The following is a 24,177-nucleotide window of genomic DNA, read 5'->3' as shown; positions in this document are numbered from 1 at the left end:
CAAAACATAAATTGACATACATAAGATCTGGGAGCAAGTGAAGCAGACAGCACTTACTCAAGATTTTACAATTATGGATTTGTTCACACGTGTGTAGAAATTGAAATTTCAGATGAGGACGATGATGTGCCCTTTATTGGGGGGAGGAACAATCGGGTCGCCGAGTTCATGGACACCTTCTCCCCAGCACCAATAAGATGCTTTTTCTGCGGAGTGAAGCAAATGCCTTTGTCTTTTCCTCCACAGTAGTCTTTGGAAGGCCTAGTGGTTTGGTGGTTGGAGGGTATCTCAGCAGTGCATAGCCCCGTTTCACCCTGGAGCGGTGCAAAGCTCCTGCCCAATAAAACAGGCTGCATCCCCAGGGCCCCTCCCTCAAGCCTCCAGTCAGCGCTTGTTTTTGCACCATTTATTTAGTGTGACACATCTCCAATTAAACTGTGGAGGCTGCTGCATTCCCCCCATAACTACCTCTTATACCTCCCCATAGACTTTCTGTCACACTGAGAGTGTGGGTATGAGAGAGTGAAAGGGAGAGTTAGTGTGTGTGAGAGAGAGAAAGAGAGCGAGGGAGAGAGAGATCACATCTTGCCTGCCAGCTATGATCACAATGTCATTTTCCCCTCAGTGCTTAGGAGCCTCCTCTGAAAGGTGCCCTGAATTATAATTATCAAAATATTGAACAAGATAATCATCCTCTGAAATGATGCTGCCACTTTTTCACACTATTTGCCTCACCATCATAGAACATGCGTGGAGTAATGCTCTCCTGTAAGCTTTCTTGATAACTCATTTAGAACTACACAGCCAGACATCTAGACTACGCCTTGTAATATTGAGTTACTTCAGTGAGTCATTAATAAACCACCACAGATTCCTCCACTGCCTCATTTTAAGTTATGTGTCCATCAATTTAAATTCATGAGCATTTAAAGGAGATCTTACATAGGAGGTAAGAGTCTCCTTGCCACCTCTTCATCCTCCCCCAACGGCCCCAGACACAGTCACAGGAGGAGTGACTTTGTCCGACCCCAATACCGTCTGCGAGAGCACAGCTGAGGGCAGCAGCTGCCAGGGAGGACTGGTGGGGGAGCGCCCAAAACGCCAGCTCTGCCAAGCAGAGGGGCCAGGGGGAGCCCCAGTGGCAGCTGGGAAGGGTGGGGCGGCCAGCTGTGGAGCAGCAGGATGGTGGGGTGACTAGGAGATGCCACTAAACCTGAGCAAAATTTTATACATAGGCACACTCAAAAAAAAGTCCACACTTCCTCCTTTTTCTTAAAGCACTTCTGCGGCACTCGCCCACACTGACACAAACACACACACACACACAAACACTCATCATTGGCACCGAGCGCGACCCAAGCAGTCTGTGGCCCTCTTAACACCAGCGCCGCTCTCCCATCACGTGCTTCGGCCACACATCTGGCATACCATCTGTATCACTCCCCCCAATGTGACAGGTAGTCCCTCTCCCTCTCTGGAGGGAGCAGAAGGGGAAAGAGGGACACGGAAGGTAATTTTGGGTGTAAATGTGCTCTGGACCTCTCTGGATGCATCTGGACAAAGCAGACACGCTGCTGAGCAGGGCAGGGTCATTATCAGTTGGAAACTGACTACCACATAGCAAATGAAGACAAAACAATTATATCATACTGTCACATTATGACGGCACCAATAGTGCACATGTTGTTTATGTTGTTGTCAGGATGAATGGTTTTGCGCTGTTGTATTAGCAGCACCTCAATATAAAGTCAAATGCTATAAATAACGCAAGTCAAAATATATTAAAGATTCTTCCAATTTATTATAATGTACAGTTATACATTGCCATGACACAAATGTGACCACCACTTGGATGGGGTGCAGAATGCAAAATATTAAACAGCCATATATAAACAATACCAGAGGACGTGGATCTCCTCTTCTTTATGCTGCTGTACATATGGGATCAATAAAGTATGCACCATAAAACAGATATCAAGCCAGTGATATAAAACTGCACAACCAGTCTTTACTGTGAAATTAAGGAATCCATTTCAGAACATTATTTTCACATCTTATGTTACATATTTGACAGTAACAATCTTTATTATTCACACACAACACTATTTGAATGACATCAACTTAGACATTTATTCAAAGGGGAGAGGGGATTCCAGCATTTTCAAGACTAACAAAACAAACTACTTATCAGAAATCGTTATGATACCGAGTTCTTTCCCATTCACCAATTTGCAGTCAATGGACAAGACTGAGGTGCTTGTATAGAAAAAAAAAAGGCTCCACAGAGCAGTAACAGTGGCATCTGCTACATATCACCTCTTTGAGAACGTGTTAAATGAAGACCAATTGCCATTATTCTGTCAGGTAATGTGGTCATAGAAATCTATTCATGATCCAAATTTGACATATTTTTCAGTGACTTAAAAAAATAGCTCAACACAGAATATAGCAACTGTTACATGTTTTCAGACATTAAACATCTCTAATTCCAGGTATGTTGTTGGTATTTGTCCTTCAAGGATTTTTTCTGCATGTCTGATAATTTGCCATTTTTACACAAAGAATTTGTGCAGTGTCTATGTCACTGAAGTAGCAGATCCAATTCAATAGTTAAACAATTCAACACGAGAAAGAAATAAAAAAACACAACAAAAACAAAATGTGCTGGATGGGATCATCATTAAAGATCATTAAAAAAAAAAAAAACACATTGACACATACACTTCATGAAATAAACAACACAGCTTTAGTACTAATTTCCAATGTCTTATACAAAGTTAGCTTGGTCTAAAAAGCATAAAATATATTTTTACATCATCACATACATCAAGACATGTACCATGGCCTAGCGGGGAGTTTGCCTGTTGCATTATTGCATCTCGAAGCCCCCACACATTTCCCTACTGCTGGCATTATTGCTTCTTATGGACAGGGAGCTGAATGATAGAGAAACAATGCACCACAGTAGACTGAAACTGTACATTTAAATCATCTCTGATATCCAAAATTTAGTTAGCTCGTTTCACAATCTGCAATGCTGAAGGATAAGGCAGTTCCATTTTTAAGGCATTGCTGCTTTGAGACATACTGGACCAGAGGGTGGGTCATGGACTTTGACGCTATCAAGTCGACAGAATACATTTTACAGGCAAGGACAAGAGCCTAAAGAGAGGGGGGTTGGGGAGGGGGTGGGTGGGTGTGTATCTTGTATTTTTGAGTGTTGTATGTTCGTGTCTGAGAGAATATCAGTGAGCTGCAACCATCATTAAAGTCTGCTGAGCAGGTGACCAGAGGTCAAAGCTCAGACAGAGATGAGAGCAGAGCTGTGTGGGTTGCTGTGACCATCTCTCATTGCTGGTAATTTCCATACTGGCCCTGTGGAGAGAAATGTGACAGATGCATGTTACTCACCTTCTCAAAGGTGCAAAGTAAAAGCTTATATTCATAAATCTCAATAGGGTGCAAACAAACATCTGTGGTTTCAACCATATCATACTGCAAACCATGATGATTTATGGCTGCATTTGCTGGTAATGACCAGCAGGTGGCAGCATGGCCTCACAACTCGTGAGCTCTAAATTCTAACTTGATACCTCAGGTTTCGGCAGCAGCATGGCTGAGGACAATAATCCATATTTAACAGTGGATACTACTTTCAAGTGAGACAAATTCAGTGTAAGAACAGTAGTAATTGATGCATTTCTAAACAGGGGTCGAAGTTTGTGGTATTAATGGAAAATACAAAGGAATCAAATTTGGTAACAAACTATGATTTGACAGCCTTGACATACAAAACATTTTAATTCAATTATATTTTACAGTTTTATCATAAGCAAAAAAGTAATTAAAACCAGAGTTGTAAATTGCAGAAATTAAGGACACAGCCAAAGCAGGTAAGCTTTTGGCTGTCTCACTGCAGATTAAGCATGCTGTGTTTCTGGACCTCATGACTTACAATTCGACCCCTGGTTAACAACAAAAGAAAATAAAAAGAAAGAAAGAAAAGAAAAAACTTAAGAAATAAAAAGAGAAAGATGGAAGAAAGATAGAGACAAAAGAGACAGAAGAAACATAACAAATGCAAATTAAGGCTAGGTGGTCAAACGTCTAGATTGGACGTTGAGGTCTTCACAGCAACCATTACCTTTGCTTCTTACAGAGCTAGTCAGGGGTTCAAATCCCTGGGTCTTTATTTCCTCATGTGCCCCTGAATATTCAAAGATAAAGATATCAAAGTGTAGCTGTGGTCCCCACATAAGACCATAGGAAATACAGGGCAACAAATAGATCTCCCTTTAAACACTAGAGCAGTCTGCATCAAGTTTAAGGAAGAATCCCGTTATAGCCCTCATATTTCACTGGAATGGTATACCACATTAGCCAGGATATGTAACTAAGACTCAAGATTAACAAGTGAAAGACAATAGCAACACATACACTCTTTCTGGGGAAGAACAGAACTAACCCCCAATATGATGACAGCATGCATAACACAGTACCTTTTAATGTTTACCTCCTAACTTCACTCACATTGATCTCTGGTCTCACTGAGAACTACACAAAATATACAACTAAGTCTGGTAATAAACATATCAAGGGACAATTTAAGACCGATGTATAGACTCTGTGACTCTGTCTCTGTGACTGTCTGGTGTTGTGGTTATACTCACCTGGTCGTAACCGTAAGGGCGTTGCTGCTGGCCCTGTGGGGGTCCAGGCTGAGGTGGGCGATAGGCCCCATACTGCTGTCCCTGCCCCTGAGGATAGTTGGGATACTGTCCTGGGGCACTTTGGGAGGGACCTACGACAAACATTGAGAACTACATGTAAAATTCTGTATGCTTGAAAGCCTTGAGTAAACTTTAAAGCATTTGAGAAAGATTTTTGGGCACAGTTCACAGAAACCTTGAACTAAGCTGCTTCTAATATGTTTATCATCAGCCTGTTTTGTTTCTAGAACCACATGGGCTCTGTTCACACTGAGCAGTTTCCTTTGAATCAAGGGGCAGTTTGTGTAAGAATTTGGTAATGTGGGCCAAAAAATACTATGATCACTTCCTGTTTAAACATAGGAGGTTTTGCATTTAGTCATAAGACAATTTGTACTCCAGCAGGAGGATTATTCATGTGTGCATGTTATATCAACATTAGTGGCAGATATAAAAGACCTCACTCATACGAGCAGTGAATAACATTCAAGCACAACTTGACACCACACGATATTGAAAGAGCCGCCCCTTGCGATTTTTTTCCCCCAACACGGGTCGTATCACCTGCTTAGAAAGAGGTGGGACAATCAAACTCAGGTTTAGACATAACAAAAGGAACCCAGTGTGAAAATGGCCCAAGTTTTGCTCATTAACTGTTTCTGCTTCCTACTTGTTACTCTGAGAACTCTGGGGAATCCCTGTTAGTTTACTAACACTAATGGGCAGCAATAAAAAAAAAAGCTGATGGATGACAAAGAGAGGTTGGTGGATGTGTCAGACCCATTTGTTTTGGCTGCCTCCACAACGCCTGACTCAGTAATGAATGAGAGTGAATGAGTCAGGTTGGAGTCAGGCAGTGGTTCCCTAATGCAAGGAGACATCAAGGAGATTCTGTTGGTCTTCATTAGAGGAGCAGGCTTCATTAAAAAAAGGAGGAAAAAAATCACTTCATCAGCCCCCATACACTGTAGCCGTCTATGCGGGTGATGTGAAGGACCGAGCAAAGCTTGACTGGGGCTGGAGTCAAATGAGGCCCACGCAGCATCGTTAGGCGCTCATAATGCCTTATGCTGTTGAGCATAACCTTGTGGGGGCCAGTGAGAGAAAGCATGTCTGTGTGCCAGATGGATCTCACCTCACAGCCTCTGAATCTTTGCTAGCTCATTACTGACATGAGCTCTGGCTCAGACAGAGGGTGAGTGATGGAAAGTTCCAGTGAAAAATGGGATGAAGGAAAAAAGCCTTGAGAGCTGTATGAACTCCAATACTTAAATTGCGAGTCAAAACAAATTTTACACTTTATTAATTGTGGTTAAATGGTTACATCTCAAAGCCATGACCTTAATGTAAATACCCTTTAGCTAAAGGTCATGAGCAGCTGTAAGTCAATTAAGCATTTACTTGCAGACTTTTTTCCAGTGTTTACTACGATTCATAGCTTGCCTTGGTGTGTGGTGATGGCTAACTATCTGTAAGATTAAGAGCTAAGAAATGTTTAAAAGTTCCAATCATTTATCAACACATTGCTTAACTATTAATATAATGTGCTAAATTGCTGGGAGTTCAAAAAAGTCTGTGCCCATCGGCCAACGCTCCTCTGCCACTCTCTCAGAACAGTGTGTCACATCAAACTGAAGCACCAGGAGAAATGCTAATGTGGTGCCAGTCACCACTACTGATTAAATTTCTCTTCCACCAAGCTCCAATCCCCCAACCGTTCATTAAGGTGGTCCTTTAATTCCTTGCTCTTGATGATGTCTTGACATGTATTTGGCACAGTTACATTTCTGAGGGGCAGTAACCACCGATTCACACAGGAGGAATTATTATTCAGCAGTTAAAAAGACAGCCCGAGAGAGCTGATAGTGCCTCCTACAGGACAAAATATCTGGCTCTGTTTGACAGAAGGTAACTCACCATAGCCCTGCTGCTGTGGTGGGTAGCCCTGTTGACCTGGGTACTGCTGTTGAGGAGGGTAGCCCTGCTGCTGGGGAGGGCCTTGCTGGTATGCTTCCTGCTGTTGGCCATACTGGGCATTACCTTCAGGGGGTAACAGCAGGCAATGTGAGCCACATATTGACAACTACAGCACAACAGCAAAACAAACAGGTAAGAGAATTAATAAAGATTATCTCTATGCTATTACTTAAGAGATCAACTTTCCATCAATTTCAGATGGTTCTTTTAAGATGCATGTGTAATGGTAACACAATGCTGGCATATACATTAATTAAAATACACAACATTATCCAACTATCTAATACTAGCAGCAAAGTATAATATACTATTGTACAGTAAATGATACACATTGTAGTATTGGAGGACATTCAAGCAAAAATGAAGAGACAAGTCTTGATTTGCATATCTCAGCTGCAGCTTTGACTGCATTACTTCCTAAGATACACATTTTTTAGCTACTACTCTATACTGTTCAAAAGCAAATAGATGAAGTTATAATGATACCCTCCATGATAGCAATGTGGGAGGAATTCACATAAGAATTCTGTCTTGATCAGAATATGGTGGCTGCAAGCTGTAACCATTATAACCTACATCAACTCAACATGGAGACATGAAGCTAAATTAATACATTCAATATACTGAGGTATTGCCAGGAATTTAAAACAGTCAAGATAATCTCAGAGGGATAAGATGAGATTGTTCATATTATTGAAGAGTTTAGAGATGCACAACATACTGTAGTGTCTTGATGGCAGCAGTTTTTGAGAAAGTTTTTTTCCATAAAGGGCTGTATTTTATTTATTTCAAAAAAGGAAAACACTTGTGTTTGAAAGGTCAAAAGGAAAATAGTGTAGTGAGTAGAGGGGGAAAAAAACAAACAACAAAAAAGTCAATGTTAATTGGACAAAGAAAGAAAAGGAGTTGTTTGATATGACTAATCTTTCAGTGAGGCTACTGTGTAATAAAAAGTAATTGCATCACCCCAAAACACACCAACATGGAGAAAACTAGCAGTAAGTCAACTGTTAAATTTAGAGGATAATGCAGTGGCAATCGTGGTCTGCTTCACGTATGAATACACTAATTGGCTACTACTTCAAAAATGTAAACACATAGTATTGCCATCTAGTTATAAAAGCATCACGTGGCAATCTATTGATAAAGCTTCGACCAATAGGACTCACGCAAGACACTCTCCCTGACTTCTCTGTCACACTGACAGGTAGAGCACCAGCCACAACTGGGGGGATGTCATAACAAGACTGGGTGCCAACTTATCCACGAACTGCAGCACCATTTGGAATAGGGTGCATTCTGGCAAGTGAAGATTTTTGTTTCCTCAACATTAGGTACCATATTGTTTTCTTTGTTCGAGTCCAAAGTCACTTTGATTTCCCAGAAAATAATGAAGAAACTGAAAATTTTGCCTCTGTCACAGTCTCTTTACATCATTTGTGTTTTAACACAATCCTGGGTTCATGTTTTTGTTGTTTTTTTTTCTCCAGGTGACTGGAGGATTCTCCTACCTTCTGAGGCTCCCTGTCCTGCGTGACTGTACTGGTCCCCATAGTAGTCTTCCTGCCCTGGGTACTGCTGAGGGGGTCCTACATACACATACACACAACATACACACAAGTAGATTCAAGGTGTTGTTGGATTGGTTGTGTGAGGGGAAGAGCAGAGAGGATGGATTCCTTGCCGCTAGTTCTTGTTAGAAAGCTTTCTTTTGGTGACTCGACTAATTTTAGAATTGGAGGCTTTAGATTACATCTTTAGTCATCGAGATGTCTGTGGCCTACAGTGGTGGAAATAAAGGAAATTGAGAGGAACAATAGTTAGAAAGGGAGCAGGAGGGAAGGTTAGGGAGAGGAAAGACCAACACTCACAACTTGCACACTTAACAGACACACTCTGAGGGGTATACCTTGCTGTGGAGGTCTGTAGGGAGGCATTGGCCTCTGCCCCATGACATGGTTTCCTTGGTTGACCTGCCCCATCATGCCCATTGGGTTCTGTTGTCCTTGGTAGTGCTGTCCACCACCACCAGGAGGCATGTTATACTGCTGGGAGGGAGGTTGCTGGTGCATCATGGGGCCTGTGATGCATCCACAAAGAGTTCACTCTCAAACTGACAGAAAACCCATACCAGCACTATATGGTTTATCAAATGCAGGTGAATGATGTGCAGCAAAAACCAGCGAGGCAGGTGATAAGGCACTGGAAATTAATGCAACCAAGTGGAAGCTTAACAAATGAGCAGTTTTACCTTGATTGGGCTGCATGTTCATGTTTGGCCGTGGCCCGTAGTTCCCCATGGGTTGGCCCTGGGTCATGTTCATTTGGCTCTGAGCTGGCATGCCCTGGGACGAAGGGACGGTGTGATTGTAACCACCCATTGAGCCATGGCTGCTGGGGGGCATATTCATAGAGCCACTGGGCATGTTTGGGGGCTGGTTGGGGCCTGGTCCGGGACCTTGCATGGGCATGTGATTAGGCCCTGGAAAATAACAAGAGAGAATTCATGACTCCCGCATTATTCCTTAGCACACATACTTAAAATCAAGTTGAATTTCTGTCATGTTGTGGTATGTGCTGCCCTGTGGACAACTGTAACCAGAGGATGTATTTCCATACAACAGGAATTGAATGATATGTGAAAAATATAATCACTTACCTTGATCACATGTTTGAAGTTCAGGATTCCCCAAACTGTAAGTGACTGTAATTAATTGCTTGCTCCTCTGTCTAACCAGTTTGTTTCTGTTTGTATCTTCTTTTCATTCCATTCTGCTCTTGTAATAATAAAGCGGATTTATCCTCAAAAAGCAACTAAATCCTTCAAATTTAAATGATAAATAAGGATTTACCAGCTGTCTAGTTTTATCGCATAACAATCGTGATCAATTCAACACTATATATACAGCATAAAACATAATCTCAATATTGCAACAGACTTAAACTGTTCCAATAACATGGCAAAAAACAGAGTAGGGGGCTTACTGTCTGTTAAATGAGGAGTGGTAAGTTATGAAGGAAAAAGCACTTTGATGGACAGCAAAGTGTTGTGCAGGAGGTACAAAAGTCCTCCAAACTGGCACAGCGTACAATACCAGGATATTTTCAGCCAGAACGTATATTCTCTGTTGTGAGGTTTAAATTAAAAAAAAAAAAAAAAAAAAAAAAACAGAATGGCATAACATGGTACAGCTTAAATCAACACTACCATGCCAGTGGAGAAGTGACACTTTAGTTGTAACATTTTCTTGTTTCTAATATAGTGCCCTAGCTTTTACTTTTTACAGACTAAGATCATTTTGTGATAAACGAATCACTGCCTTAAAATAACAACAGTATTTCAAGCCGTCTCTATGTTCTGAGAAAATAATGTAATATTTAAATTCGCAAAAACAAAAACCAAAGCACACATTAATGAGGTGAGGATAAGCATAACCAAATGGAGAACAAGTGTAAGACCACCACAGCTGGCAAATGGGTGACATCATCTTTCAGAAGAGCGACCTCCCTCACAGTTCTGTGGTGTTGCTAGGCAACCCAAGTAAGACAGGGACTGAGGGAGAAGAAGGGGAAAGAGAAAAGAGAGAAAGACGAGGGAGGGAAGTTGGGAGGAGGTGGTGGTGGTGGTGGGGTCACTTACCAGGCATCTGTCCATTCATCTGGTTCTGCATGTGTGGGGCTGGAGGGCCACCACTGACCATACCCTCAGAGGGCATGTTGTGACCGTGAGGAGGCTGAGGGGGGGGTCCACTTTGGCTCATACCACCAGGGCCCATGGACATGTTTTGAGTGGGCGGCTGCAGGCGCGCAACACAGACACAAAAACACACATCAGCTGGCTACAAACACATCTGAGCTTGTGCCACTTGAAGGAAAAAACTCAAGAAAAAAAGCAGATAAAAGCCAAGATCTATGTCAAAAATATTATAGTTCAGCATAACTGTGATGTACCTGAATCAATCAATGATGATTACAATTTCAGAGGACAATGCATATTTAAAAGTGAAAATAAATACCCATGTAGAACAATACATAATAACATAATCACTGGATAAACTAGACCCAATTAAGTCACAGCTGGTGACCATTAAGGACTACAAAAGGTGTAAAAGAGAACTCCAAAAGATGTGACAAACAATTATCAGTTAAATAATAATAACTCCAATTTAGGCTATTGCAGCATTACATGTGATATGATATGATGAGGAGACACTTCTAAATACAATAGTTGTCTAAGCAACCTAAAATATTTACTTTTTATATATGTATGTACATAAAGAAGATCTACTGTAGGAAGCGCATTCATTAAGGTGTACCCTATGTATACAGTGTTTAATTTCCATAAAGTTGTGTGACTTGCAAGAGAAAAAGGGCAGAGATATTATGTATGGGTCAAGTCCCAAGGTGGGAAATTCACCTTAAATAAATGTCTGGGTGTGTATTAGAGTGACCAAAATAACAGTTTATAACTTGATGTGATATTGTTCTGATCTCTTTGTTCTGTATTCTTCTTTTTCTTCTTATGAGTATTGGCTCAAGTAATTTACCTAAACTAACACCAAAGTAACATACATTGAACATGATGATAACACAAGAGCACAATGTTAACTACCTTGTGAGATAGACAAATTACACTGTAATTCAAAATTCCCTCATTCAAAACAATCAGCATGGACCAATACTCACAGCAGGGAGGAGAGACTGCATGTTCTGATTGGAGTCTGCTATCGTGGCGAGGTACACTAAATTTCTGTGCAGCATCTGTTGATACCTGGGAAGGTGGAGGGTCATCAATACAGATTTTAAGACGACGTGAGCTTAAAATTACTGTAACGTGGACGCAAGAGAGAATTTTCATAACTTACTGTGAACACTCTGCTGTTTTGCCTTTACTCTGGAAGTCCATAATACACTGGATCAGCTGGTTGTTTTCATCAAGTAACTGCAGTAAAAGTAAATGCAGAGAGATTTATACCACGTTTATGTTTTGAGTGGGAATACAAAATGTTAAATTAGTGACAATGGGTATTTTGGTATAGTATATTTTGGTACAGCCCTTTGCTTACTGATAGTTATTCTACCATAATTTGAAAACAACGGGCAGGATGGGGGTGTTTTGTTAAATATGAGTGTGCGTTTCTAGCTAACAAAAGACGCGTCTTGCTAGCTAGCTGTCCCTTGCTAACAAAACCGCAGGCCTCCATTCATTTGAAATAAAATTCTGCGTTAGTCCGGTAAATCAGCCTAGAGCACATTGTCTACACATGGCGTCCCGACTCCAGAGAGGTTCATATTCACCGCGCTTTGACCCTGCAACATTGTTCCCGATCTATTCACAGTTGGACTTGGATGGGCACTGCTACATTGATTAGCTCAACGGCTAGCAGCCTCTGATACCATAGCCTCCATTCTGCGTCGCGCTAAAAAGATGAATTACCTTTTGTATTCCAGCGGGTGTTATATCACCCTTCCCACGCTGCCTGTGAGGTGCAAATGCCACCGACATGGTGATACTCTATGAAATTAAAGTGAACTAGAGCATAAAAGTCAAAAGTAGCTAACACACTTAACAAATCGGGAGAACTCAGATCAAACAGTTCAGAATAGGATGCAATTTCGTAATGCAGTGGTCCGTTTTGGGGGGGACTTAACACATTTGAAAAAATAGTTTTTGAGGATTGATTATTTTGATCACACGGGGATACGTGATGTTCATAGTCATTTGAGATTAATTAGAATATTTCAACACACGTTTATTAATATAGTTGAAAGCGCCTACATTATTGCTTAATTGAATTACAATTCCACCGATTTGTCATAAAGTGGAACAGTCTAGATCTAGTCTGAAAGGCCACGGGAAATGGACTGCTCAACAAAAAGGGGAAACACAATCCGATCTTTAATATACTTCTATAAAATAATAATGATATTGCAGGTAATTTTAGGTAATACTAGCTGATGAGAGTGTTTGCTATTCATATTGTGTTTAAAAGTGGCACACATTGCACCATCAGTCCACACTGCCCACTTCATTAAATGAACCAGGTGAATGAATCGTATTGATACTGATCCTGAAAATTTTATGTATTTTAAATTTCGACGTAAAAATATTTATCTAGTAGTGACGCAAATTAAACTGACAGTATTTAACTGTTGTTAATCGCAGCTTTCCTCTGCTGTTGGTATCGCCCGAGTTCAGAGGTCTTGCGCAGGCGCCGTTTTCGACACACGGCAGCTTCATAGCGGAGCAGCTTGTTGCTAACTAGCTGAATCATTTGGTTGAAGTCTCCCCTTTTCTTGTGATTGTACGTGTCTTGCAACGCAATGGCGGCAAGATATGATAGAGCTATTACTGTCTTTTCCCCTGATGGTCATCTCTTTCAAGTGGAGTATGCACAAGAAGCTGTAAAAAAGGGTTCCACAGCGGTAAGTCCTAAATGAAACTAATGCTAAATGCTAACGTTCGCAAACGGCAGTTAGCCATCTAGCTAAGCTAGCAGGCACTCTTTTTGCTCATGTATTCAGCTAATTTTGTTGTGCCACAAAATATATTACACGCAAGTGTTGTAATCTTTACGACCTTTTTGGACGACTGGTCTGTAGCTTCCACGTGTAATAAATGAAATATTTATTAGGTACTGGAAATCAATAGAGTAAGTTATCATTAGCAAGCATATTGTCGCTGTGTCACTCTCACGGTAGTTTCATTTTCAATGTGATAATGCCAATCAGCGCTAGAAACACTTTTTATGATTTGCAAGGTTTGCGAAGTTGAATTTTGCTCTGCAAATTGTATAAATGTCATAATAACTGGAGACACATTACAATAGTAACATTACGAGGGTAGCAAAGACGTAGGATTATATCTAATGTTAGTTTACATTATATTTTAAAGTTCACTATCTGCAACTGTAGGTCTGTTGTCTAACTGTAAACTAATCATATATTTACAAAATGACCGTAGCTTGTATAAGAAGTTCAGGAAGAATTACATCCGACTTTCAGATTGCATTGAATCTTGCGTTATTTACGTTAATCTAAAGACGTATGAAACAAGTTGTAACTTGATTAATTGTTGAGAGTAATCTGAGTAATGGCAAGCCAATTTTGTTGAATAAACTTTGATATAATGCGCTGGTGTTTGTTTGATGGGTCTCTAAACCATTAACATGCAGTATTTCTAAATTTAAGCCTGTAGTAGTTATGTGTTTAAGAAATGAGCATGTTAATACTGTGGTTTTACTGCTCAGCTGATCAGTTTGGTGTTCAAATAATTGCTGGGTTTACATTTCCATACTACTCTCACAACTTGTTGATAAACTTGAAGGTGTCACTGTGGACCCTGTAGAAGGCACTGTTGAGGCTGTTAGGGCACTCAAAACCTATGCTTCCTATTTACTACCTAGTGTCATACCAACAATTACCAGCACATGAGAGTGAAATATTCTGTGTTGCCAATATCAGAAATTAATTTAGATTTTTGTTTTCTCTGCAGGTGGGAATTCGAGGTAAAGACATAGTTGTCCTTGGTGTTGAGAAGAAATCTGTAGCAAAGTTGCAGGAGGAAAGGACTGTCCGCAAGATATGTGCCCTGGATGAGCACGTCTGCATGGCATTTGCAGGTACCTCAAACAACACAATCTCTTTCAGTTGCTTAGTAATTCTTTAATTATGTAGCATTGCAGAGTTGACTACACCTGCTTATGTTGTCACACCCTAGTTTGTTGTGACAGAGCATTCTAAATACTAATAATACTAGTAGTCACAAATTCTATATTATCACAAATATCAGTTCCATATATAAGAATTTTGTGACTTTCCTGTTGTATTTTCCTTGTATGTTTTATAGCTCTTTAATCTCTTTAAATGTTTTCAAGGTCTGACAGCAGATGCCCGCATTGTGATAAACAGAGCTCGGGTTGAGTGCCAGAGCCACAGGCTAACCGTTGAGGACCCAGTCACAGTGGAATACATCACACGCTACATAGCTACACTGAAACAGGTATTTAACCTTCTTACCATTCATTTGTTACTATAAGGCATCTGTAAGATTTCACATTCTATTGGCAAGAACATTAGTTTCAGTTTTTGTGCTCCAGTCCCTGGTTGCTGGCTCATACATTTTTAATAAGGATTTGTAAGGATAACCGGTCACATCAGTTTGTATATCGGTCGTATTTGTAGCGCTACACCCAAAGCAATGGGCGCAGGCCATTTGGCATCTCTGCGTTAATTGTGGGCTTTGACTACGATGGAACTCCCAGGCTGTATCAGACAGACCCGTCAGGAACCTACCATGCCTGGAAGGTCAGTGAGTTTGCTCTTTGTACATCACTTCATTCTGCTCTAACACATGTACAACAAGTACCTCATCAGTATGAAACTGTTTAATTATTGATTTTTGTTATTCTTGGAATATATCAGGCAAACGCAATCGGACGCAGCGCAAAAACTGTGAGGGAGTTCTTGGAGAAGAATTACACAGATGAAGCCATTGCTGGCGACAATGAGGCAATCAAGTTGGCTATCAAAGCTTTGCTTGAGGTATGGTCACATTCATTCTTTGAATTGACATTTGAATTCACATACTTTGTCATTAACTACATATCCTTAAACTGAATTAATTACTGAACTGTTTTACAGTAACATTATCCCACTGCCGTACAAATATTCCTTTTAAAAATGTTTTACACAGAGCATTTCACAGAGAGACGGGGTGTATAAATGTGAAAAATTAGCTGAAGAAATTGTCTCTTCAAATGTAATTACATCTACCACAGTGTGAACCTAACTATAGTCCTGTCTTTATCAAAGAGTGATAAAGTGATCCGCCATAATCATTAACATGTGACTTTGCTTGTTGCATTCAGCAGAACCTGTTATTTGTTTTTAGTTTTGCAATGAAGCAAATGTAATGTGTTGGATGTGATGCAAATTAATTGCCATTAAAGTTGCACTCAATTCAAACTCAGAATTACTCACAGAAACTGAGGACTTATTTTGCTATATTTAATTGCACTTAAATACCCACACAGCCTCTTAACATGAGCCAGAGGTTAAAGTAGTCAGTATATGTTTGGCTTCGATTTGTCACATTACTTGTTTTGTTGTAGGTTGTCCAGTCAGGAGGGAAGAATATTGAACTTGCTGTTATCAGACGGAATCAGCCACTGAAGGTGAGTTCCTGCGAATTATATTGATCATTTATCTCACATTCTGCTCTTTTTATTTATTGGCTAACAATTGCTTTTCTCTGCTGTTTGCAGATTTTGGAATCCAAGGAAATCGAGACTCTGGTGGCTGAGATTGAGAAGGAGAAGGAAGAGGAGGCAGAGAAGAAGAAGCAGAAAAAATCCACCTGAAGCAGTTAACTTAAGAGTTTTTCTTTATTGCACTTGGATGACAATAGCATATTAAGGTTGCAAATGTTAGTATGTTTCAGAGGGTATACTCTCATTTATTCCATTGTAAAGAGCTGAATCCTGACTTGAGATCTTATGATGTTTTTCACACATCTAAGTGATACTGTATTAGTATTAGAAAAGAATAACTAGTTCCTACACTTCCAGCTGGTGAGTCATGTGATGTGCAAGAGCACATCCATAGCTCTCAAGTTAGGGTTCAGATCTTAAAAGTGTGCTTACGGGATGTTTTTATATCATTCACCAAACGGCTCTGATGGTGATGAATCTCAAATGTTGAAATAAACCATTTGTAACATTTAGAACCATAAAGAAACAAAGTACTCAATAAAAGCTGACTTGTTTATAGCTTGTTTTTATGTTATTTATAAAAGTAGTTTGCCAAAATCTTTTGTGCCAAATGGCTTTACTAGATGGTGTCTTCTGAATAATAATTGTCATTACTAGTGGTGCACTGACCACTTTCTTCAAGATGACAGTAGAGGGTCTTATTGATTATCCTACTGCAAAGCAAGTACTGCGATAAAGATAACTACAGTTTAAAACACCACTAGCGGCAGTGTAGTGTGTGTGTGAGAGTGTGTGAGAGAGAGACTATAAACTGCAATGTTTTTCATTTATCAGCATTCTGCGGCACAGACCTGGAAATGGGAGTTTAAAAAAAAAAAAAGGTAGCTCAGATTGCTTTATAAAGTGCTCACCTCTCCCTCAGTCATTTAAAACAAATTAGCGATGAGCGAATGAAGTGTCTAATGGTGGCCCAACGAGACCCCGTTTTTGCCTCTCCTTTTTTATTTCACCCTAAATTCGCTTATCAAGCAACCGCTGCTCTGAATTCTCAACGACACAATTATGGCCGGCGGTGTGGTAGGGCTGCTTAATGGGATCCTGGCCTCAGACCCCAGTGGGAACTTTCAGTGACTTTAATCTGGAGCCCTTTGAAAAGTTGTGCCGTGCTGTGCTGAAGAGCCCCGGGGGTTCCCTCTGACTCTCACCAAAGACATAATGGTGAATGGTAAAGTCCTTCATTTAGAGTCATCTCCCCAAGCCAGGATTTCCTGAGTGGGTGCCCTGGCTGCCTTGACTAGAGCAATTGCACTTTGTCTGCAGTTTGTCTTGTTTGTGAGTCTTATAGAGGTTGGTGTTTGGGCTGATGTCAGAGGATCAATTAAACTTCCTAATATTACCTCCCATACATGATGTCATTAAATCCTAGGAGGGCAATAAAAAATGGGGTTTGTATGACTCACTCGCAGTCCTTTTATCCGTACACTAATTGCCAGACACTAATGTATTTCAGGTCAGAATTTGATAAGATTATAATGCTGTCACAGTCTGCTTGTTTGTTGGTGCAGACAGAGAGGTGCTGAATCCACTGGATGATAAAACAAGCTATAGGTAACCTTTCTTAAAGTTTATTCTGGGTAATCCTCTAGCTACCGAGGTTATCTGATCCATCTTGTCAATAGAGCAAGAGCAGCTTATTCTGTGTTGCCGCTAAGACTCCTAGGCTTTTGAACTGCTTGTGGGAAGAGTTTTCTCTTTCTTTCTTTCTTTTATTTATTTCTTTTTCTTTTTTTCTCTCTTTTTTGCTGGCATTGTTGTTGCCCATAATCAGCGCTACTGTGCCTCAGGACAAAGTCCATCTCTCTCATCACTGGCTGCTGCTCATCACAAATGCAGAAAATAATGGCTTCACCAGAGGTCATCGACGGAGGAACGAGGCCCGAGGACATGTACTCTCCAAGCAAGAATGCACACTGCTGCAGGCTGTCGACTGAGTGCATTGTTTGTATGTACACACACACACACACACACACACACACACTCAACATACAGGCCAATTGCACATACGCATAGCAAAGACTGTATTAATGTGAACACACAGCAGATTTTTTAAAACAGTGTCCGCATCTCTTTTTCTCTTGATCTGTCATGCACGTAACACTTCAGGCAAAGTGTGTTCATGTTGTAGTTAATATAGAACAAATACTGGGAAAAAACATTCCTCATGTTCACATCTGATTTAAGTATTTCGTTGTATCTCGCATCAATAGTTTGACCCTTTTCTAGCTATATCCATTACCCTCCTCTCTAGCTTATTTCCAAGTCACAAGCAGATTTCACTTTGAGGATCTACATTTTTATCATTCTAATGTGCCACCCTGTGGCTATATTTCAAAGTATGCCCCTCCTGGGATGTTTAAAATTTGTCAGTGCAGAATGTCCTTAGGTCCAAATAAGGCAACTGCTTCAAGGGTAGAAGAACACAGACACAGGCATCCCTGGAGAACTAAGGTTACATTAGTCCTCTGTTAAGACTGTCTCTCTCCTGCTGCTGAAATACTCAAGGTGTTATCACCTTCTGTGCCAGCAGAGTGCAGTGTTGCATAAAAGCAGCGCTTCCCCATCATATCGCTTACACTTTCATCTCACTTTTTTTGTCCTACAGATTGACAGTATGACTCCTCTAGCTAACAGCAAGCAGAAATCTACGGGCTACTGACATGTTTTTGTCTCAGTGCTTTTTTAACACACAGCCACAAAGGCTCCTCTGAACAATTGAATCCATCGAGGGCGAGTTGTTTTGCTTAAAATTGTCAGATGAAAAAGCAACATTGCTCGTGTCCCCGAGCGATGGCCAAGCTGTCAAAGTGTGTTGGGTCATAAAAGGCTACGTTCTCAACACTGTCCCTTTTCTGCTTGTCACATGTCGACAGTTACACACACATACACTATTTGTGTATAGCAGATCGGCCCGCCTCCACTTATGTCCTTAAGGGCTCTGCAGTATGAAGTAAAGTTTGGGTATATTGGTGCACCGGCTTACATATCCATAAGCGATCAAAATATGTTCTCTTTTAATGTTCTCTTTTAACTTCTAGCTCCAGGGATACATTTTGAATATCATTCTATTATCTCATATCACACATCTCATCTTCTCTGTCCTTAAATCTCTTTCCTCTCTCTCCCCCTCTCTCTCTCTCTCTCTCTCTCACACACACACACACATGCACAACACACAGCAGATCTTGATTTTCAACTGTTTTCTTCTTGAACACACCCTCCACTCTTATCACCATCACACAGGGCAACATATACAGTTGAGTAACAGATACCACTGTCAGCTTTGGTTGTGGTTTACCTTTGTGTCCCCCTGAAAGGCGCTGGAATACTAACAGTTTGTGTGAAGAGACTAAAGGCATGGTTTCGAGTTACCCCTCAAGAGTCACCTGTCGGGGGGGGGTTGTCTCACAGGAGAATACAAGTGCATCCTCCTCTAATTGAAAGTAGACACCACTGGGCCAGAAACAGGGAGAGGAAGAGAAGAAACGGCGAGAACAGGAGAGACAAGAAAGGAGAGAGCAAAATGAGAGGGAGAGGCAAAAAGGAGCAGACAGAGCTAAAATAAACAATTCCCAGGATGCTGCGGGCCAAAAGCAAATGGCCCTGGGGCTTCGTGGCCTCTCAGGGCCGTGGCAGAAGCCAGTCACACACATCACATAGCATTACTCGGGATGGGGTTACAGGAAAATGTCAGCCGACGCATAAGGAGGAACCATCGGCCCATAGGATAATTCGATTGCCTGAGGGAGGTGCAATCTTGCATTCCCACGATTCCTCTCTTTCCACCCACACCCTCTTTTCATTGTATTTTTTGAATCCATTTTTCTTTCTCATTTATTTAATGTTTTCAATTCTGCTGTTTGCTCTGGTAGCCACGTATATTTACGCATGTGCTGTATTATTGTAAATGGAGGCTACTGTGCTCCCGCAATGGGCTGCTACAGTACATTTTCTGTGCAGCCTCCTCTTCTATCCCCATGGGAATTTCATGGGCCATTGGTTTGCAGTGTGGCCTCAGATATCTTGATTTACAACCTGATCTTTGTCAAAAAAAATGTTTCCCCACTTGTCCTAATGCAGCCTCACAGTGTTGTGGAGGGGGGCACATGTATCACTGGTCATGGAGCAAATCACGTCCCTTCCAGTATTTCTCCTGTGGCAGATGTGGACAAGATGCAATTATTTCAAAATACAAGATGAGTCATAGCATCTTGTTTATCTAAAGCAGATGTTTATGGTTTCAAATCTTATGTTTTACATCTCTGTGATTTAAATCTACCTTACTGTACGCTCCTTAGAGCACAGAATCGCCGTGTTAAGATGCAGCAGCTGCATACATGCGCGTGCATTGGATAAAGACAGAGAGGAGGATGGAGAGAGCAAAAGAAAAAGAGACAGCGAGAGAGTTCAGCGCAGATATCTGAGTGCGTCTGACAGAGAGGACAGCCCTGGAGGCAGGTCCCAGCCCTTCAGCACCGAAAATGACACATGACTGCTTTGACTTTTGTCATCCCCTGTCTCCCTCCGCCCCCAAAACCAAGCCTCCAACAAACACCGAGGCTAGCATGGATACACACACTCACACACACACACTCAAAGACACACAGTCACACACTGTATACTGCTTAGATTACATTATCTTTATCCTGGGGACATGAGCCCTCCTTGTTGGATGACATTTGGGCTTGTGCAGCACTAAGGTTACCTTTCTTTGCCCCTGAGTTAAAGATGCCTGTCTGCAGCATGCATTTGAAATGAAGGACGGGAAAAAAATCAGATGAGAAAGATTTCCAAAAGCACTTTGATCAGAGGCATCAACAGTCACGCACAAACTTGTTAAGCAGTATGTAAATTTGGGCTGATACTGAATAAAGTTGCCAGAATGGCATGAATCCATTGTGCTGCGATGATCAAAATAAAAGAGGGCTTCATACGCTGGAGGGCAAGAAAGTCACAGACATGAAGGTTTTTTTCCTTCCTCTTTTTTTCTACAAAGGGGCTGATGGGATGCAGAGAGGAGAGAAGGAGGGGAGGGAAATGAAAGATAGGGGAAAGCCTGGAAGGATCTCAATCTAAATTAGCCGAGTAGAAGGAAGACTGTGCTGAATGAGACATATAATTAAAACCAAAGTGATGAAAACATCAGCACTCATTCAGTCACTCGCCAGATGAATTTCTGAAATTGCTACCAGGATGATCTGAAGATGTTTCAAAGCTAAAGGTAAATCTAGCCTATTGTTGAGGCACATCAATCCCCTATTTACTCCTTTCTGGGCTTTCTCTCACCATCTCTCTTCATCTGCCTCTTCTCTCTGTTTCTTTAGCCCTCCCTTGTTCCCCCTATCTCTCTCTCTCTCTCTCTCTCTCTGACACCCTGAGATGAATAGATGCTGTCACAGAGACTCTTGTAGCCTGTCAGCTTTTAAACAAACAGTTAGCAAAAGGATCACTTTCACAGGAAACCACCCAGTCTGAGGTGAGGTTATCAGCTTTAGCTTGTTGTGTCCTGTCCATATGGGAAGACCCAGCCTGTGACTGAAGTGAGGAACATGACCCCACACAGACTAGTCTCACACCTCATCCCACCCGCGCTACGCGTTCAATCGAGGTGCTGCTTTGAATCATTGAATTCATAAGATTGTTTTGCTAGCTTGGCAGTGATAGCACTGTCCTGCAGTTTGTCCTCAACGCTGAAAATTTTATTTATTCTGGCAGTCTGCGTCTGTAACCAAATGTCTCTGGCAGTTAGAGAGGAAGCATTCTAACTGAGGGGCCCTTTCCCTCCCTCCAGTATAATGTACCTCCAGTAAATCTGTCCTCCCGACAACAAATGTCCCTGCACTAAAAAGGCCCCTCAAAAAAAACAAGGCTGACTTTTGTGAGGGGTGGGGGGGTGGCGGGTGGGGAATCAACCCCCTCAGGTGTGTTCCCTCTCACTCTTCCTCTCTGCACCTGCACTGAGTCTCTCAAGTCCTCCGTGTGTCTCTCCACACAATGGAGACAGTGCATAGCCTCTGGCGCCTCTCTCCAGCTGAGAGCCACCTCTCTCCAGAGGACAGTAGAGGAAAACTGCCAGCACTAACAACTGATCCTGGCAGATAAAGGAGCAGATAGGCGAAGAGAGAGTGCCTTGGACAATACTTGCCTCGCCCTGGTCCTTGGTGCTGCTTCCTTTCAGCTCTGACACAGTGACAATAACAACTGTTAGGACAAAATAGTTGAACGTACAGCAAGAAAGGCTAATCATTTTGTAGTCATACTCATTTTTGGATGATATTATCTTTTAAAAAAGCACATATTTAATACAGTTTGTCCACAGCATGCTTTCACTTCACATGGATATGTTTTACACTGCACAGTATGTGGAAACCCCCACCCCCCTCCACACTGATTCAATTTGTGACCTAAACTGTATCCGTCACCATCAATCCCGTCAGCCTGACCACAAAACACTGGGCTGTTTGGGTCTTTTTTTAATGTGCTGTAATGTAGTAGTGCCAGTGCCGGATGACCCAGCACCAGATCAGTGTACCACTCACACTCCTGAGGGCAGCTGACTGGAACAGCAGTTAGGCGAGACGGCCGTCGCAGGTCGCCCAGGCCACAGCTGGGAACCCCTGAGCCAAAGTGTTGACCCGATGTGATTAAGTGTACATCCAGCTGCACGGAGGGATAATACGTGGAAATAGCGTTACACCTGGAGATTTTTTTTTTTTAAACTAATGCAAGCCATATTTTATGTCAGAACCCACAAAGAAAGCTGTCTATTTTACCACATTATGAGAGCTGACTTGGATCGCTTTGCATACCTTTCTCTCTCTCTCTAATTTCTCTTACTGATCTAGTCCAGTGTGTGTGGTCTATAAGAGCCAAGCTCCCGGTATTTGTCCTGAGAAAGACCTTGATAGGAATGGGGTCTGAGTGAGAGTGCTTATTTTATTCTCTTCCATGCCGCTGCAGGCTATGGCTGTATTAATGCAATGGCAGGGATCTTTGAAGTTGTGACTTTATGAGACAAAAGCTAATTTCCTTTCCTTTGTTCATTATCGAGAGAGACTTCCAGCCGGGCGGAAAGCATGCTGTGCTAATTATTCCATTCATGAGTCGTCTCTAAAGTATGTAATGGATTTCACTGGGCTTTTCACAGGTAAGCAGGGTGATATGGCGCACACACACTTCTGTCAACACGCTGGTTTACAGCGATTACACCTTTTTAAATTTATTTAATTCTCACCGGATAAAGATGAGGAAATTGTCATGTCTTCAAACACCTACTGCAAGCAGAACCAAATGACAGAATAAAAAGAACAGGATAGACCTGTAACTTTAGGTGGCCAGGTTGCAAGTCAGTTGTAAGTAAACTCTAAATCTGAGCTGATGCATAGCCACACTTCCACTGATGTTTTCAACAAATATATCCTCCGCAGACTTATAAGACCAGAACCACTTTGCAACTCATTAAGATCTGAACCCAATTTCACAAATGAGTTTCAGAGTTTGTAGGGCCAAGTTAGGCATGTGACATAATGGGATTTCCATCTTTCCCCCGAAACACAACTTGGCAGAGCATGAAGGGAAATGCAACATTTCACTTTCCATCTTCGCCACATACCAGGATGCCACCCACAACACCTGAGTGCTCCCAAACGAGTGAGATGTGTGTGTGTGTGTGTGTTCTCCACAGATGTACAGCGTTGTATCCTGCCACTCACACTCAGATCAGACAGCAACAAAAAGGGGGTGTAGCGGCGATACAAGTGAAGCCATATACCTTCTCCACCGCTGCCTGACACCCCTCCTCCTCCTCCTCCTCCTCCTCCTCCTCTGCCCCCCCCCACTTTGTTTGTGCTCATTTCATTCCGTGTGCAGCCTCCTGGCAGGCAGGTCAAGGTTTACCCTCGCACCACACACCATTTCCCTCACACGCCGCCTGGGGGAGGAACACTGGAGGCCCGAGGCAAGGGCAAGCCCAAACGGCTCACACAACATCGCCGCCATCACCACCTCTAACCATACGGATAGGAGGAAACACTGAGCTCAGAATCACGCAGTTAGATCTGTATCTCTCTCCTTTTTTCTCTTTCTTTCACCAATTATACCTTTCCTTCTTTTCTTTCTCTCTCTCCTGCCCTTAATCTTATTGTACATTATTGATTTCTGTCAGTAGTAAGGTATATGTCTATTAACCGACAGATTTAATAGAGTGACAATAGAAAGATACT

The 24,177-nt window shown here is 41.7% G+C and overlaps 2 protein-coding genes across 4 annotated transcripts; one reads left to right on the top strand and one right to left on the bottom strand.

Moving 5' to 3' along the window:
• Nucleotides 1-1,781: 1,781 nt before the first annotated feature.
• On the bottom strand, nt 1,782-12,316 carry ss18 (SS18 subunit of BAF chromatin remodeling complex). Of its 3 annotated transcripts, XM_018676552.2 has the most exons (11): nt 12,124-12,316; nt 11,552-11,628; nt 11,373-11,457; nt 10,327-10,483; nt 8,938-9,168; nt 8,596-8,766; nt 8,198-8,275; nt 6,627-6,749; nt 4,671-4,801; nt 4,145-4,207; nt 3,227-3,375 (listed from the first exon to the last, which is right to left on the bottom strand). In XM_018676552.2, exons 1-10 carry the CDS (start codon nt 12,190-12,192, stop codon nt 4,190-4,192), a joined length of 1,140 nt encoding a protein of 379 aa, XP_018532068.1. In that variant the 5' UTR covers nt 12,193-12,316; the 3' UTR covers nt 3,227-3,375; nt 4,145-4,189. The 3 variants fall into 3 exon arrangements, with proteins under 3 accessions (XP_018532067.1, XP_018532070.1, XP_018532068.1); XM_018676551.2 differs by lacking the exon at nt 4,145-4,207 and having other exon boundaries at nt 1,782-3,375; XM_018676554.2 differs by lacking the exons at nt 4,145-4,207; nt 8,198-8,275 and having other exon boundaries at nt 1,782-3,375; nt 12,124-12,315.
• A 571-nt stretch (nt 12,317-12,887) lies between these two features.
• On the top strand, nt 12,888-16,456 carry psma8 (proteasome 20S subunit alpha 8). The gene is made up of 7 exons (XM_018676549.2): nt 12,888-13,112; nt 14,182-14,308; nt 14,564-14,688; nt 14,871-14,993; nt 15,111-15,230; nt 15,800-15,862; nt 15,953-16,456. Exons 1-7 carry the CDS (start codon nt 13,011-13,013, stop codon nt 16,046-16,048), a joined length of 756 nt encoding a protein of 251 aa, XP_018532065.1. The 5' UTR covers nt 12,888-13,010; the 3' UTR covers nt 16,049-16,456.
• Nucleotides 16,457-24,177: the final 7,721 nt, after the last annotated feature.

Source organism: Lates calcarifer, linkage group LG4, assembly GCF_001640805.2.
Source record: "Lates calcarifer isolate ASB-BC8 linkage group LG4, TLL_Latcal_v3, whole genome shotgun sequence".
Taxonomy (NCBI): Eukaryota; Metazoa; Chordata; class Actinopteri; family Centropomidae; genus Lates; species Lates calcarifer.
This window is presented reverse-complemented; position numbering and strand designations above follow the sequence as displayed.